The 16782-nt window shown below is 44.6% G+C and overlaps 1 protein-coding gene across 3 annotated transcripts; it reads right to left on the bottom strand.

Moving 5' to 3' along the window:
• Positions 1-529: 529 nt before the first annotated feature.
• CA6 (carbonic anhydrase 6) lies at positions 530-16153 on the bottom strand. 3 transcript variants are annotated; one of them, XM_069874694.1, is made up of 10 exons: positions 16021-16153; positions 8473-8565; positions 6559-6741; positions 4981-5129; positions 4487-4582; positions 3896-3962; positions 3187-3344; positions 2266-2389; positions 1691-1789; positions 530-1493 (listed from the first exon to the last, which is right to left on the bottom strand). In XM_069874694.1, the coding sequence occupies exons 2-10, from the start codon at positions 8549-8551 to the stop codon at positions 880-882; spliced, it is 1569 nt and encodes a 522-aa protein (XP_069730795.1). In that variant the 5' UTR covers positions 8552-8565; positions 16021-16153; the 3' UTR covers positions 530-879. The 3 variants fall into 3 exon arrangements, with proteins under 3 accessions (XP_069730795.1, XP_069730793.1, XP_069730794.1); XM_069874692.1 differs by having other exon boundaries at positions 15908-16151; XM_069874693.1 differs by lacking the exon at positions 16021-16153 and adding an exon at positions 10285-10386.
• Between the last annotated feature and the right edge of the window lie 629 nt (positions 16154-16782).

Raw genomic sequence — 16782 nt, 5'->3', positions numbered from 1 at the left:
TCCGAGTCTAAAGGACTTAGGGATGATATTCAGAAGAAAGTAAAGTGCACAGTGATAAAATTAGATTATTTCTTAAAGTATTTATTAATTTAAGGGAGTTTGGGATTAATTATGGCATAATTTAACGTGGGAAAATTCAATATTGTTTGTTGTTATGCAGGGCTGCTGCCCTCTGTTTCAAAAAAAGCAGAATTGTTGAACAGCCTGGTGTGGATTTTGTTATTGATGGAGATAGCCCTTTGCATGATTTAATTTAACCTTAGAAGATAAGTTTTACACCTGCCCTCACACTTGTGATGTTTATATGTTGAAAAAGAAGCTGTTTCCATGCTCGGTCTGTCCGTTTCCAGAAGAGAAGCCTTGCCACTGATCAAAGCACAACGCTGGCACAGGACCACGCTCCGTCCTGCGAGGGCTTTACGTCCCCTTTCCTATGTGATACATCTGCAGGGGAAGGGGTGATGATCTGATGGTGAGAAATGGGAAGGAAGGATGCATACAGGGAAGATGGTGAGAAACAGACTGTGAAGAATGTGAAAGATTTTACTTGAGAAAGAGGCTCCTCTGACCAAAGAGAGGGGCTTTTTGGCATGTAGCAAGATGTATGTACAATGACCTAAATCTAACTGCTGGGAGGGGTGTGACAATACAAGGTGTTGGACTGTGCCAAGTTCAGCTCTGTTCTTTGCCTCTGTCCCATCGATGAAGGCTTTGGCCCTATGTACATGCTTTGAAAAATGACTCAAAGTGGTAGCAGAAGCATTGTGAGCCTATACAAAGCAGAGGGAGAAACAAGCAAATCACCTGCTTTCCTCAGTTTCCCCAGGAAGCAGTTTGGATTCTTTGGCTGCCTTAACAAAACAAAACAAAAAATTGGGGTCACTGACAGCTGGTGTCTGACTCCAGAACCACTCCCCCGAAGACAGTCATGGAGGTTTCTCCCCATGCTATGACATCTCCCCTCAGTTGCCCTGGTTTGCACATTGCAAGTGCCCGAACATCTGCAGGAGTGAGAACTTGGCTCCACAGGTTCACATGGGTCATCCAGCCTGCAAAACCATTGGAGAAGGTGCCAAGAAGAGTGTCTCTGTCTTTCCCAAGGACAAGTGTCCCTCCAGCCTGGCTCACATACCCCTTCTGGATACTCTTTTCTTTACCAGCTGCTCCATTGAGCCATAGATTTGCTGTTCCAGACTGGGAGGCCCATGCCATGCAGTAGTGCAGCCAATCTTGTGCCTTGTGGTTCAGGGGGAAGCTGACGAAATGGCCTCCTATCCACAATCCCACGTCTGTGCCCACGGTCATCACTAGCTCCTTCTCCCTCTCCTGTGTGGAGTAGGAAAGAACAGTCTGACTGCCTCCAGGCTGGGCTTTTGTCCAGAAGCATAAGGTGAAGGCTTGGAGAGACATGTCATGGAGGGGGTGGACTTTCACAAAACTCTCAATGTTTTCCACAGGGAAGTAGAAAGCTGGAAAAGTGCTGGATTTAATACCTGAAATAACCAGGAAGCCAGATTAGGGCTAGGTTTGTTGATGCTGTAGATGCAGGATTTCCATATAGGGGAAAATATTCTACCCACACGTATCAGTGCCAAACCTGTTATTGATTTAGGTCATCAAGGAAAACAGGGCATGAGCTCCTCATCCTTGGAAGGTAAGCTAGACTCAAGAACGGATGTGTGTTTCTTACCTCTGTGGCTTGCTCCGTTCAGCAACTCTGTCTTCATGTCTTGGAGCTGTATGTGGATTTGTTCCAGCCTGAGGCTGAAGTCCTCTGGATGGCATTGTTCTAGAGCAATCAGACAGCTGAATTTACAGAAGGCCAGGACCTGCACGTGGTAGATTTTCTGTTTTCTAGTTTGTAGAAGGTTTTGGGAAAACCTTTGTATTAAAATGCAGTACTTCCACATGGTGTCTGGCTCCTCAGCTGTGCCAGAGCTGTTTCTGCAGAGGTCAATGCCTCCCCCATAGGGATGCAGGCACACCTGAACCTGCTGTTCTTGTGTGGTGCCATGGGGCACAGTGGGACCCTGCTGCAGTCAAAGCAAGGGGCTGGCACACAACCTACAGCCACCACTGCACTGTTAGAAGCAAGATGTGTCGACAGGGGTCAAAGAGCCCTATGGGGCATCTCCACCTGCTGTGAAGGGACACTGCTACTCCTAGAAAAGGTGATCTCCACCTCCCCTTAGTGATTAGCAGCTTAACTCTTTCCACATAGGTTTTTTTGCTCCTCCTTGAGTCCTGCCTGCTGACTGCCTTTACCTTGGGTGAGTTTGGCTCTGAAGGAGGATTCCACCACCCGCCCGTTGAGGGGCTGAGCGTGCCGGTAGTCGTTGCGCAGCGTCCTGTTTTGCCAGTCCAGCAAGGTGTTCTCCAGGAGGTTAATCTGTGAGCAATGCAGGTTTATTATGGAGGGCAAGGGGAATGACATTTTAGCCTAGAAGTGCAACGTGATCCTGCAGCTCAGGATTAAACCTAGCAATTTGTTATAGAGGAACCCACAGGGTCTCTTGCTGAGCAAGGGAAAGGGACAGAACATGAGGACTCTTACCAGCTAATTCAAGATAAAGATATTTAGCCTGAAGGGAGTTTTTAACAGCTCCCTGATGGTATGCATGGATGGAGATTTTGCTGCTGTTCTGTAGTGTACTCCTTTCTCAGAAGTGCTTAACAGCCTCCCCCCTGCCAAAAAGAGTATTTTTCTTTCAAATGAGGACACACTGTGATCTTCCTCTACTGTAGTCTCCATTTATCTTGTTCTTCCCCTAGAAGAAAAAGTTTCCAATGCTGCTTTTTAATTCAGGAAGATGAACCCCTCTGCGAGACTCTGCAGTAAACTTATTTACTTGTGTTAATTTTTCCCTTGCTAAGGCCTTTGTCCTGACAAGGCAGAGAGAGCAAAGAGAAGGGGATCCTGCCATGTGATGGGATTCAACTGCTGGCACAAGTGGTGCTATCACCCAGTGCCTAACCCTTGCTGTGATGTAGCATCACTGTCATTACAACCACATGTAATTCCAGTTGCTTAGGAGGCCATCCCAAAAGTCATATGTGAGAGATGCCCTCTTAAATCCACTGTCAGGCTACTCCCAAAATCACAGGAGGGCAGAAAAGGAAATGTGTGGAAAGGTGAAATGTGAAGGAGAGAGAAGTTGCTTTGTCTGGTAAACAGCTCTCACTTACCTGTGTGTGCGACAGGACAATTGGAGAATGAAAAATGGTCCAGATCACACTCTCAGAGCAAGGGGGGGTTGTCAGTGAGCCCTGGTACCTGTAGAAATGTGACAGGTTTTCTGGCAGCATGGCTTGGACATCCAGAGAAAGGAGCTTTGTTGATTGACCTCAAAAAGAAACAGGCAATATCAACAATGGGGGACAAGGAGAAAAGCAGGAGTGCTGTTAGAGCTGGCACTGGCAAATCACTTCACCCAGAGCACTGGTGGTTTGGACCTTTGATAGAATTGGATGAAGATGGAGGGAAATGAATGGTCTTTTTTGTGGTTCTAGTTTGTCACCTGGGGATACCTGGGGTCCTGGAGGTGGTGGGCAACTGCACCTCAGTGCTCTGCCAGTAGTTGTTAGTTCTCCCAGGAAGCAGAGTGTCTGCTATCTGAGCATCAGGACTGCAGGATCATGGGAAGTTGTTATTTGATGATGCTGCAGTGTGTTTTGTAGCCCTCTTAGGCGTATGTGTTGCTGCCTTGAGCATCTTCCACACCACCCTGCTGCGTGGGCTGCTGTTTGTGTTGCCTGGGCAGTGATAGTGTGAAGTTGTGCATGGGTGAGGATGCTTGGCCATGCAGCTGCAAGTAAAGCAGCAGCAAAATGTCTAAGTGCATGCACACAGGTTTTGAGAATATTAAGAATGGAGAAAGGCATTCCCAGGTCTTACCTGCAAACCTGATTTTGGCCAGTTTGGAAATGAATTCACTGTAGTAGGTGTTCTCGAAGTGCCCATCCTAAACGCAGCATAGAAACATGAACAAAAGGTTAGTGACCTGTGTATCTTCTATACTACTCACCAGCATCAGGGACGAATTGATGAATTAGGAAACAAAGAGAACAAATACTATGGTGGATCTCTTGATAGGCTGGACAATTCTGGGCCCGATAAGGTCCATGTAGATCTTGGATAGAATAGTGAACTATCAGGATCTTGTAAATCCACACAAAATCAACTGTTCCTACTTGCAAAGGCTTGAGGTGCAGTAGGGAAAACCCAGCTGCCACACCTGATAATCGATCTGTACTTCTTATAGCGCAAACTTTTCTGGGGCTCCCAAATTGTATTGGCTGATATTGCGTGAACCCCAGATGACATAAGAGAATAGTTCTGCTGCCGAACAGTTTCTTCAACTGGTGGCAAACATCATCTCTAAGGATAGATGTGCAAACCTAGTACAGGCTGCACGTGTCTGGGCTGTGAATGTATAAACAGAGGTCACAGACTGGCCTGGCTCAGCAGGCTGGGCATCAAACCTACCACATACAGGAAGGCAAGCACAGCCAGTCCATTTGGTTTGTCTTTGGCTTCTTCAAAGCTTGAGTATTCAGCTGAGTTGTAATGGACAATGTGCAGCTGTCAGAGGAGAGACAGGGTCATTTGGCAAGAAGTGATAAATGGCTTCCTCACTGCTCTAAAGGAACCCAAACTGACTGAGGGGAGAGTCACCATCCCAGTCCCTGCTGCTTGTGCCTCACAGCACAGCCACACAGACCTTTATTTTAATAGGTTTGGGATGCGTGTGGAAGAACAACCCCATCCCTGAAGGATATTAGTGCTGTTTCAGTGGCTTTTCTTACTGTCTTCTGTGCGCTCAGCCACTGCATTGCACAAACCACCTGCACTTGCAGGAGCCCCAATTCTCCCACTTGTCTCTGAATTGCTTCCTGGGGGCTTTGCTGGCTGCAGCTTCCCATTCCCAGTTGCCAGATTTGCAACGCGCCCTCCCTCCAGCCTGCTCTGTTCCCAAGTACCTCTGCGAAGTATCTCATCCCGTCGATGGTGTGTTCAGAGCCGCTGGTCTCCAGGTCCAGGCCACCCCAGTGAAGATGCATCTGTACAGCTGTGTAGAGACCTGGGAGCCCTCTGGAGATGTGCATGGTGGGTGGCAAATCAATCTGAACTGAAAAAAAACAGGATTGGAGACAGCAAGGGGTGGAGGCAAGCCCATTTTTGTAGTTACACTGCCAAGTGCTTTCTGCCACCAACACAGTCTCTGAAATAAGATAGCAGAATCACGCGCAGAGCACTGACTCCAGTAGGTAAGGAAACCACTGAAGCTTAAAGCTTGGTGAGCTTAAAAATCTTTCCTGACCTCAGGCTCATGCACAACAAAGACCGCACTGGGCACAAAGATGACTGGGCAGTAGCTGTGGCAGATTTTTATGTCTCAGCAGCTCTTTCTTTCCTTAGGCAGTAATGAAAATACTCACACAGTACAGCTCATCTTGTAGAGCTCTACAAGGCTTTAACTACTCTATTTCCAAGGAAGAAAAGGGGGGATAGAAATCAACAAAGTGACAGGTTAGATGAATCCAGTCATCATAATTTTCAGCATTCTGGACTCTGCATCTTCTAGGAACAGGCATACAGAGTTTGAAAAGGCTGTGTTTAATGCTTGAAGGATTTGTAGAGACAAATCTCTGCTTCTCCTTGCCAAGGAGTAGTCACAAAGAGAACACAAAACATTTGTCTTCCTGCTAATGTACTGCCACAAATGCAAACTGTATATTATGTTAACTGTTATGCCAAACCTACGAGTGAAAAAGGGGAATTGCCTCATCCTACTGAAAAGCCAGAGCGTGTTATAAAAATAGCAACTATCCTTGCTAATGTTCTAGCTATGGCAGGGTGGAGATGAACATACAGGAGGCGCTCCTATATCCTGTGTGTGCTGGGAAAATACATACCCAAACCCATAAAATCTCCTTTTAACCCCAAATGCAATGTAATAAGTTCATGCTGCACTGCTGAGGTGAAACCTCCAGAGAATACACCATAGCATATTTATAGCTTAAAAGCAGAAATCCATCAGGTTCTGATAATTCTTCCACCCGCTGCCCCAGCAGGAAGGTATGTTCTTTCTCCCATTGGATGCAGCGCAGGACTAAAGCCGTTAGGATGCACAGAAACCTAAACTCCTCAGTGCAGGATGGTAACAAAATGGTATGGATAAAAGGGTTGGGATTTCAGGACAGGCTTACCATTCAAGATATCTGCATTTCAAAAGTGTAAGGCCTTTGCTGACCCGTTCCTTGCACTGCTGTCCTAGAAACAGTGCATGGGAGGCCCCTGGATGCTGCGTGTGCAGTGATCCATGCAGGTACCAAGCCGTGGCTCGGGGGCAAAATGGGGCTGAAGGAGACAGGCAGCACTTGCTTCCTTCTGCCTGAGAGCTTCTCTTTCTGCCTGACAGCAGGAGCTACTGCAGGACCAAACTCCTCAAGCCACATGCCCTGATTTCTGGCTCAGGCTGCTCCTTTCTCAGCGAGGACTTCTCGACCAGCTCCTCTTTTTAGGTAGGTAATGAGAAGGATCCCCCCCAGCCTTACCAGAGTGACCGTTGTTGGTCATGGTGAAATCTCCCTGCAAGGGTCCATCATAACCACTCAGCTCCAGCTGCAGTAACTGTGGGTTGTAGGTCACTTTTTTCCTCTGGATGTCAATTGGAGATTGGTGCTTGCCAGCACAGTCTGCAAAGTGCTTTCCCCAGTGCTCTTCATCCAGCTCTCCTTCTGCATGGAGGAGAAGCAAACCAGGTTATTAGGACATGATGAGAACTGCTTTTAGCTCAGGAATCAGAAAACTCTGCTCATTTGCCAGCAGGGCATGCCAATCCAGTTGTTATAACACCAGGAGCTGCAGCAATAAAAGGTTTTTCTGCCTTCCCTAGAGTGAAAATACACATTGTTCTGTCTGCAGGACAACTGCACTGCAAAATAAAAGATCTGCATTGCAGCAAGAGCTTATTGATCATGGGAAACCGAAAGAGTGTTTATATAGAAATGAGGATTTTAATGGGTCTCAACAGCCAAAGGTGTGGAATCAGGCTCTCAACCAAAGTGAGAGTGAATAGGGCCAGGGCAATAGGCTGGAAGTTAACCTAGAGAGAGAGAGCTAACAAAGGAAGAATAGGGCTGAAATGGTTTAACTAAATGGTTTAACTATCAGCAAATGTTTGAATGCTTCACAGCTCTTTGCCCTCTCCACAGTGCTATATTCAGGACTTTAAGGAGAAGTAGAAATGTTGGTTATGTCTCTGTCATGGCTGTGATTTGCAATCAGTACTGAACCTCTTCTTCACCCCAGAACTGCAATGTATTGATCCATGTGTCTGTCTGAGATGAACAGAGCTAGAATGAAGGAATTATCATCACGTGATTGTAGAAGTTGCTGACTTCAAATCCTGCAGAGATGGTTTGGAAGGAGAAGTTTTTAAAAGAAAGTAGAATCATAGAATAGTTTGGGTTGGAAGGGACCTTAAAGATCATCCAGTTCCAACCCCTGTGATGGGCTGGGACAACTCCCACTGGATCATGGGCTCCAAGTCCCATCCAGCCTGATCTTGAACATCTCCAGGGAGGGGGCAGCCACAGCTTCCCTGGGCAACCTGGGGCAGAAATTCCTCCTTATGTCTGGTCTAAATCTGCCCCTCTCCAATTTATAGCAACTGCCCCCAGTCCTATCACTCAATGCTACTTCATCATCTTACTAATTTTCAAATTACCATTATTACAGCCACACCTGGGGATTTGTTACTGTTTGCCAATTCTTCCTTTGTATTTCACTTAAGCAATGCCAGTTTGCAGGTACTGGTTTCCTGACATTGATTAAAGGTGGGAAGCTTAGGAGACGTAGACATCCTGGCCAAAAGAAAATCCAGAGAGAACTTCTGCAAACAGCTTAGCATCCTGATTGCAATATTGCATCTATTCAACAATATCTTTTGTTTCAGCTTGATTCTCAGCCCAATGAAGGTCATAAAAAGACTACCATTTACTTCAATGAGCTCTGTCCATAACCCAGCAAATGAAAATAAGGTAAAATTTCACAAAATATATAAATACATAAATAAACACCACTTAGTGATTTGTACTGCACAGGGTATGACAATAAAATAAAAAGCAGGCAGTATTTAAAGCTTTTCTCTCCAGGATCATCCAAAGGGCAGCTTTTATACTAGCACATTGTAAAGATTTTCCCCATTGTTCAGACCTCAATGCTTTGCCAACTCTGACAATGTGTTCTGACCACACAAAAGAGTAAAGAGGGGTGACATTAAAGAGAATCACTTTCAAGGCACACAGGCATCAATGGAGTGGAATAAATTAACTGCTGGGTGGACATATTTCAGTAACGGAAAGAGAGTCAAGCTGAGTGTTGCTTCTGCAGCACAAAAAGGATGGGAGCACCTTTACTAAGCTAAAAGTCAGCAGCAATCGGAAAACAGCCTCATTTTTCATTACCTTTGTATGTCCAGTGCACGAGGTGAGAGCAGCCCAGATGCACCAGGAGCAGGTGGAACAAGACAGCCACGATCCCCATGTCTCTTGCTGAATCTGCAGCGGGAACCAAGGTAGGGAGCGCATTTCTATAAGAATCCTCAGGAAGACTAAATACCAATTTACTCCAGGTCTGGCCTTCCCAGCACCCATCCTGCCCTTCTCACCCATACAAAGCAAGACCAGCAAACAATACCCCAGGGATTTTTTTTTATTTGGACAGTCAGCTTTAAACACTAAAGGCTTTACTGATGCTCTGAACCAAACTGTCCATGCAGATGGAACAGGCTTCCCCTGATGGCCAAAGCTGATGACCTCGGAGTCATGGTCTGACCCCAGCTCTGCTACACACGCTCTGCTCGCTTTTCCTGTCCATTCATTCCTGATGAGCACACAGAAAGTGCAAATATGTGTGAAACTGTGCCTTGTAAGCAAAGATACCTAACCCAGATCTCAAATCTCCCAGTTGCCCTGAGCTGGCCAATTGTTTCCTGGCTACGCAGAGGAAGGAGCCAAGGCAGAAGGCATTTAAGGGACCAGTTTTCAAAAGAGCTGAGTGTTCACAATCTTATTGGAAGTTAAAATTGTAGACACTTAGCTCCTTTGAAAATCAGCCTTCTGAGGCCAGATTTAAAAGCGCTCCACACCCGCAAGCCTAGTATTTCAAAGCATTTTGCTTTCAGCACCTTCCCTTATTCAATGAAAATCTAGTTTTGAATGTGAGAGATTTGCAGTCTTTGGAAAATTCAGAGCCCTGAAAAACTGCTTAGACTGTTCAAAGGTACAGGCGTGATAAAAGATGCTGAAACCTTGGTGGATTTTTAAAAGGCGTAACAGAATTAAAATAAAAATGAGCTAGTGTCAGATGTCTAGATGCTTTTGCGGACTTCAGCAGCTGCTCTGTACATATTCAGACATTTATTTCCTTAAAAATGTGTCCCAAATGATTGCCCAAGGCCCATTAAAAAAGTCATTTGGCAGCCCATGAACAGACCATGGATCTTCTGCCTGACTTTTTGTATCCCATCACTAGGCAAATGTCAGTCCCTTTGAAAAGCCTTTTCCTTTCCTCTCAAAATGACACAGTCGTGACAGCTCTTTCTGCCCAGCAGTGCCTCCCAGCCCATAAACCCACAGTTTAATAACAGAAAGGGAGCAGAAATCTCCCGATGAATGGAATTTTCCCCTGGTACGAAGAAGAGCTACAGCTTCCAACACATGCAGTACAACTTTGCTGTTGGTTTTAGGTGATGGGCAGCAATGTTAAACATTTGGCAAGAAAGCTCAGATCCGTGAAATCTCAGCACTTCTGTTTGCAATGTTCCTGCCACGTGCAATATCATTTGCAATTATTATTATCAGCAGTAAGGTACATAATAACAGCAATTCAGCAATAACAGCCATAGATGACTTATAGATTTCATCCAACCTCAGGTTTCTAGGAGCAGACTGTGCTGAAAAACAGAAGCAGGTTTTTTTTATGCGAACCTTTATTCTTCACCAGTGAATAGTTAACATTAAAAGGCCTTTCCTGGTTTGCTGTTTTCTGCAGTGCATAATTAATCTTTGGAAGCTGTTGTAATATTAAGTTGATTAACCAAATGTGTATTTTTCCCTCTCTCCCTTAAAGAAGTCATTTATTCTGACAGTTGCACTGAACTGTGTAAGGACTAAACTAATCAAACATGCCCCACAATGCACTTCATAATCCTTGTATATCCAGTTGGGTAAACAGGCTTTGAAATTAGCTGAGGGAGAAATTTTGGAGGTTTATACCTGTTTACACTCCAAGATTGCACGCAGCAGCACAGGAAGGCGTGAGCCAGAGTCAAGAACAGGACACTGCTGCACCAAAGCATCTCTCCTGTCACCCTGCCTGCGTGTGCGTGTCGGGAGTGTTTAAATGGGTGTTACTTGCAGACAAGCCATTTGTCCTGGCTGGGCTTTATCGATCAGCTAACCCAGTCTGCACAAAGAATTTGAAATAAAATCCCTTCAGGAATGTACTGGTGTCAAGAAACTGCACATGACAGTGAATTAATTTTAAATGGAGCCTTCGCAACATGCTAAAATTGTGACATTTCACTTGGCACCAGCAGGAGCTGTGGGTGCTCAAGCTAGCTTCCCCCAAATTAGTGGCTCTGGAAGAGACAGCAGTCTGGGGAGAGGATTTACTAAGAGCATTAAGTATTAATTTGTTTTGGAGTTATGATAGAACAATTTTAATTAAACTCCTTAACTGTATTTGAATATTAAGCTTCTAACTACAAGTTGAATAATATGGAAGGAGTCCTTCTCCTGTATGAAATATTGCACATGTCAATAGCCACTAATTGGTTCTTGGAGCCTTTTATAGTGTATATAGTATTAAACGTGGCTGGCTTGAAGCTTGTGTTTCTTAGTGATCTGTTCTGCTACCTCAATATAATTGCTAGGGAGAAGTCTGGATATAGTGCTTAGGAACTCCAGTTCTGTGCTTGAAGTAAACTGGTGTTTTACAGGTGGAGAAGACGGTAGGGCTAGCAGGAATAAGCTCTGCACCCAGATATAACCAGTGGGAAAATCTAATGTCAGATATCTCAACTATTAATATTCTTGGCGTGATTTCTTCACAAAGGCTACTTTCACACAGATGCAGTTGTACAGACCTCAGCCTCCTCCCTCCTGCCCCGACTACAGTAGGAAATAAGCCTTTAATCCCACATCATTGGCTTCCATGCACTTCACTTTTATCTCTACAGTTTTCCCTGACTCTTTGCCATCTTTTAAATCCTGCTTCTCCCAGGCTATTCCCTCTGTCCTCACTGGCCTTAAGCTCAGCTCACGTCTGACTTTCGGCTCCATTCTGAGTATTGGTAGCCACATTAAAACCTTGACATTGCATTGAAGTAGCTGGCTCAGTACCTCAGTGCTCCTTTGACCCAGAACTTGAAAGGGTTAACTCCTTCCCCTCTGAATCAGCAGGAATTTCATCAGAGGTTGCAGTAATAGCTGTCTGGCTCCCAAGCCCAGCAAAGGTTTGACCAGGAACAGGCTGTTTGATGCGAGATGGACGTTACCTTCAATCAGGCTATCTAGGATTTTGTGAGTGAGGCTAAAACCTCTTCAAACAAACCTAAAACCTCTTCAAAAAGAGTTCTCTCTGCTGAACTCACGCTGGATGAATAAAAGTATTCAGAGCCTACACATGTTTTACGAAAGACAAAAAGCAGCCAGTGCCAGTCAGCCCCAAACCCTTGGGTAAATCTGGTAATAGCTGTGTGGATTGAAACATGAGATCCTTTTATTCAACAATTCCTTTAATGGTTTAAGATCTTCCTTCCCAAACTGGCCCTCGCTGCTTTGAAATCTTGCCCATGTTGTGTTTTCTTCTTCTGCTTTTGCACTCTGGCTTTCAACAGCCTGCAGAGATCACAAAGGTCAGAGGTAGAAATGTGCTAGAATTCATTTCTCCAGTTCACACAATCCCTTTAGGCCTCCTTCCCCTTATATAATATCTTGATGCGCTTGGCTAAATTCACCTTCTGCTGACATAAATTCAGGGACATTTGTTGATTTTACTGAAGCTTTGTGATAGAAACAGGCTTTGAGGCAGTCAGAGACAGACACCGGAGGTTTACACCAGTGTTACTAAAAGCAGGATTTGCCCATTCTAAAGCAGAAAGGTTTCCTCTGCGAATTCCATTTTACGGTCCAGCAGATCTCAGCATTAGCTGCCTGCAGTTCGTTGTCAACCTAAATTTTCTTTCGCTCAGTTTCAGCCAATTACTCTTAGCTATAGCTATAGCCCGTGGATTGTCTCAAAATACTTTTCCTCTCTTTTATGTTCACATCACTTCTGGGGTGGTTCTCACCTCACCACATCACAAATACGAGCAGCCTTTCACTTGCCATTTCCCCCGGGTGGCAAAAAGGACAATGGGATGCTATAAAAAGAGGAGAACATGGTCAAATAATCCTTTTTCATTTTCATTTCCAGGAAATGTAATTACAGTTCTTGTAATGTCTATATAGGCCTGCTCTACAGGCTGCTGGAAGTGACTTCATGTTCTGGATCTCTAGGTGACCCTTTGGAAAAAAAAACCAATATGTGAAGGGAGGACTAGGAGGTCAATCTTCCCTCTGCGTTTAGTGCGAGGTGTGCAGGAAAGTGTCTCAAACATGAGGATTGAAGGAGTATTGTCAAGAGCCAGCCTGGGAGAAATTTTTCCATCATACCAGGGCTCTGTGCTGTGGTCGGTGGGGTAAAGAAGGAACAAATCAGTGACAAGACAGCTTGGCAGCATGTACAAATGCCTCTCCACCTTCTCAGACACTGTGTTATTAATATTTTATGCATATCTGCACCTCCTTCCATAAAAATATTCATTTTGTTCCTGATCTCCCGGTGTAATAACATGGAGAGGAAGCACAGTTGCTGCTCAGTCTCTCTGAAAATCAGTATTAACAGCACATAAACACAGCAGAAGGCCCCACACCCCTTAACAAAAAAACACTCTTCACAGAAAAAAGAACTGCTCTGGAAATGTGGCTTTTGCCCATTGCTGGGTAAGCACTTTTCCTTTCTTATTTCAGCTGCATTGTGTGTTGAGCAGCTGTGACATCCAGTGGCCAAACACAATACAGTTGGGTTTGGTACAGAACCCTTCATACATGGTAACAATAACAGAGCCCTTCCACTGCACTTCTCATCTTCAAAGAGCTGAATAAACAGGAATTCGTTAACCCCCACACAGCTCAGTGGGGCAGATGAATGTGATGACCCTAACAGCACACATGAGAAGGGGAAACCACCCTCCAAGCTCCACAAGCATGGCAATCTGCTCTCCAGGGAGGTGAAGAGCTTGCCCTGGGGCTAGAGTGCAGGACCTTCACCCACCTCTGCAGAAAGAAGCTGTAGAGAGACCAAGGACCAGAAAAGTGCAGCTCATTCAGCATCTGATAAAGAGGCCACACCTGAGGAAAGGGTGGTGCTCTTTTTTTTTTTTTTTGGATTAAGAATACAGTGGTAGAATCAAAGAAATGTGACTGTAATGAGATCCCAGCAGTTAATTGGGATTCTTATTATGATAGGTAAATTGGAAGATTCAGAAAACAAAAAAACAAATCAGTGAAAATGAGGAGCTGGGTCTCGCCTGTGGAGCATCCCAAACTGATGCTAGGAAACATCTTTTCCACAAAGGAAAAAAAAAATGGACCAAGAGATGGGTTTCCACAGGCCCATGTCCATGGGGAGGAATAGTGGGTATCAAGTCTTTGACAGAGGTTTAATTTAGAGCATCTGCTGCATTCCAGGCTTTGCACAATTCTTTGGCTGTACTTGAGCTGTGTGCTGAGGGAGCTGAGCTGCTGAGAGCCTGTAAGTCAGTTTTCAGTGAGTGTTATAGGTTCAGTTTCTCCATAACCTAAAGAGTGCAAGATCCAGGAAGTCATGTCAAAGTTCTATGCCTAGTTACGAATTTGCCACTTTAAGATTCCTTTCTAGCCCATGCAGAGAGACATCCTTGATACGGATGCTGTGTTTTATAAGGGTATCTTTGAGCTCAATCCAGATGTGCCTGTTTCCTTTTGATTATAAAAGCAGACTTGCATAACTCAGAAATCCAAAGTAGGGACAGATGCATCCAGTTTCAGAGATCAGGAAATCAGTCCCCACTTTCCCCAAGTCATCTGTGCCCCAGCGCTTGCTCAGACCTGCAGTGGTTCTTTTGCTGTGGGCAACGTCCATGCAGGGACGCTCAGTAAGATCAGAAGCGACCACAGCTCCTCCTTTCCCCATAGTTCATCACTACTGCCTGTGCAAGAGGGAGGAAGGCAGAAGGAGCTAAAAATTATTCCCATGAGAACAAGATTGATATTTAAGGCAGGAAGGCAACATGAAGGAAATTTAAATCCTACTGTCTGTGCTGTACCTGTTCTGTGGCAAGAGAATCCTGCTTGATAACCCTTGTGCTTTACATAAGTTTTCTGCACTCATTAAGAAAACAAATGAGTTGTGATTGGTTTGCTCACACTCTTTTTTTTCAAGTTTCCACTCTAAAAAAAACCTACATGCCAAATAATATATAAGTTCTTAACGGCTAATCGATTTCTAGCTTATTTTTGCTTTTATAGCAGAATATATTTCAAAGTGAGAGAGAAAGACCTGCTCAGCAAGGAGTCTTGAACACCTTGTAAGAGGCAGTGCAAGACTCGCACACTGGCCTCTGTAGAGGGGATTACTTAATGATTTTGTCATGATTTGAATGAGTAGCTACAGCTTTTGGAAGCATAATTCCTGGCAACTAATATCCAGCTGATTTAAAAGCTTTCAGTCTCACCTCAGATCACCATATCAGATCATTAGCTGCTGGGAAATGTACTCTTTGGTATTTGCCCCTTGATTTGTGCATTGGTAAGCTTCCAAATAACCCTCCACCATCACCTGCAAGTGGATGTAGTAGTTTTAGATGTTCATTTAGATGTTAAAATTTGCCTAGTACACTGGTGTCTAACACAGCCCTCATATATTCAGGTGGGCTGAGGATAGACCCATGCTACATATTAATTGTTACACACAAAACCCATGTCCATAGTATCAGTCCTCAAAAAATGGCCAGTTAGACTGATGTTAACCTGCATCTTCAGCATTCACCAAACCCTATTCAGTACTGAATAAACTCTGAGCTCCCATTTAACAGGAAATCAGACATAAAAATCTCTGGCCAAGGTCTGTAAGCTCCCTGCCCTCTCCCTCCTGGCTTACAAACTGGGGGCAGTAATTTCCATAGAAAATTCAATCCCAAGCCCACTGATTCCAGCTGGAGTTGGAGAAAATCAGAAATCAGACTGTCGGGTGAGACCGCAGGCTGAGATCCCGGCAGCCACGCAGGGTCTGTCCCTCTGATAGTAGATCCTCACTAACAAATCTTTGTTTAATTTTTGTGCTGTAATTGCAAGTTTTCTACATAAGGACCTGAAAAGGTCTAATTCAGAATAGGTTCTACCCTTACAAACCCCAGTCACTGAACTGAAGTTACTTTTAGTAACTTTTAGTAATAGTTACTGGCTATTAAATGAGGAACGGATGGCTTTTAAATTCTTTTCAGGACACTAACCAGTTCATCTCTAAAACCCTGGGAGAAGACAGGAGAATTAAGAGAAGTAGTGGAAGTTATAAGCATTAAGACTTACATCAGGTCTGTCATCTCATGTCCTTTCATTATTCGTGTGCTTTAAACCTGTGGTGTTTAATCACAGAGTTAAGCTCTAAGACAAAGGCATGACAGAAAAGGGGAATAAGAATCAAGAGAGGAGGATGTAAAGTCAGAGGAGGTTTTGAATACCTGGAAGAAAACATCTAAAATAGTATTTCAATAATTTTAACAGATATTCAGAAACAGTGTTAGTTAGACATTACCTTTTCAATGGAAGTTCCTTGAAAATACCACGATCTGCTGTGAATGAAGAGAAGAAATCCGAGCGACGGTGTGCTGGCTTTTGCATCTGATCGCCTTCCTCCAGAGATCTCACCTGGACTGTGGTGACGTAGGAAGACAGTCAGAAAGCCTTATTCAAAAGGCCACTTGGGTGCAAGACTGCTTTTCAAAAAGAAAACTAGCAAAACATAACAGGCTGGCACTTGCAGAACTGTCAGATGGAGTTGATGAGGGTGGTGCATGCACGGCGACCCAGACATGTTCTTCAGGTGTTTTGTGAGGCACTGGGGAGAAAGAGAAGTCCCTGAAGTATTCAGGAAGCGCGTTCAAGGTGCTACGAAAGCTCACGCCCTGGAATGCACCCTACACTGCATAATGGTTCTTAAGTATATTAATGCACTGGCAAACAAGTCCTAATCTGTGGTGGTTCTGCTCCCTGCCTTGGCACCCTCAGCCACCTGAACCAGCGATTTCACACTCTGCAAAGCTCTGAACTCTCCTATCCAACCGCTTTAAACAGGGAAGGAAAAGGCTCGTCTTATCAGCTTCAGTGCTCATGAGCATGTTGCAAGCTATCAAAAAACTCACATATACTACACTTACAATTTTACTATGCAAGGAACAACTAGGCCTTGCAATGGAAGGGAATTGTTTTCCATTTCTGAGTGGTGGATGCCCGTAAGGCAGATCTGTGTTGGTGTTTCTTCTCCATCTGCTCCTTAAGCGTGTTGGTGTACTTGTGTGGGTGTCAAACTGGGTTTCTAGCTACAATGGCTTTATGTTTCCTGAAACTTTCTGTTCCCAGCATCTCACCTTCAAACCCCCACTATGCATCCCCTCCCAGACTATGACAGAA

Source organism: Phaenicophaeus curvirostris, chromosome 22 (genome assembly GCF_032191515.1).
Source record: "Phaenicophaeus curvirostris isolate KB17595 chromosome 22, BPBGC_Pcur_1.0, whole genome shotgun sequence".
In the NCBI taxonomy this organism is placed as follows: domain Eukaryota; kingdom Metazoa; phylum Chordata; class Aves; order Cuculiformes; family Cuculidae; genus Phaenicophaeus; species Phaenicophaeus curvirostris.
This window is presented reverse-complemented; position numbering and strand designations above follow the sequence as displayed.

Coding starts and splice junctions, on each gene's coding strand:
- CA6 (XM_069874694.1), bottom strand. CDS start 8,551: ATGGGGATCGTGGCTGTCTTGTTCCACCTGCTCCTGGTGCATCTGGGC. Junction 6,742..8,472: donor CGTGCACTGGACATACAAAG/GTAATGAAAAAT, acceptor TCCTCCATGCAG/AAGGAGAGCTGGATGAAGAG. Junction 1,494..1,690: donor GAACGGAGCAAGCCACAGAG/GTAAGAAACACA, acceptor TGGTTATTTCAG/GTATTAAATCCAGCACTTTT.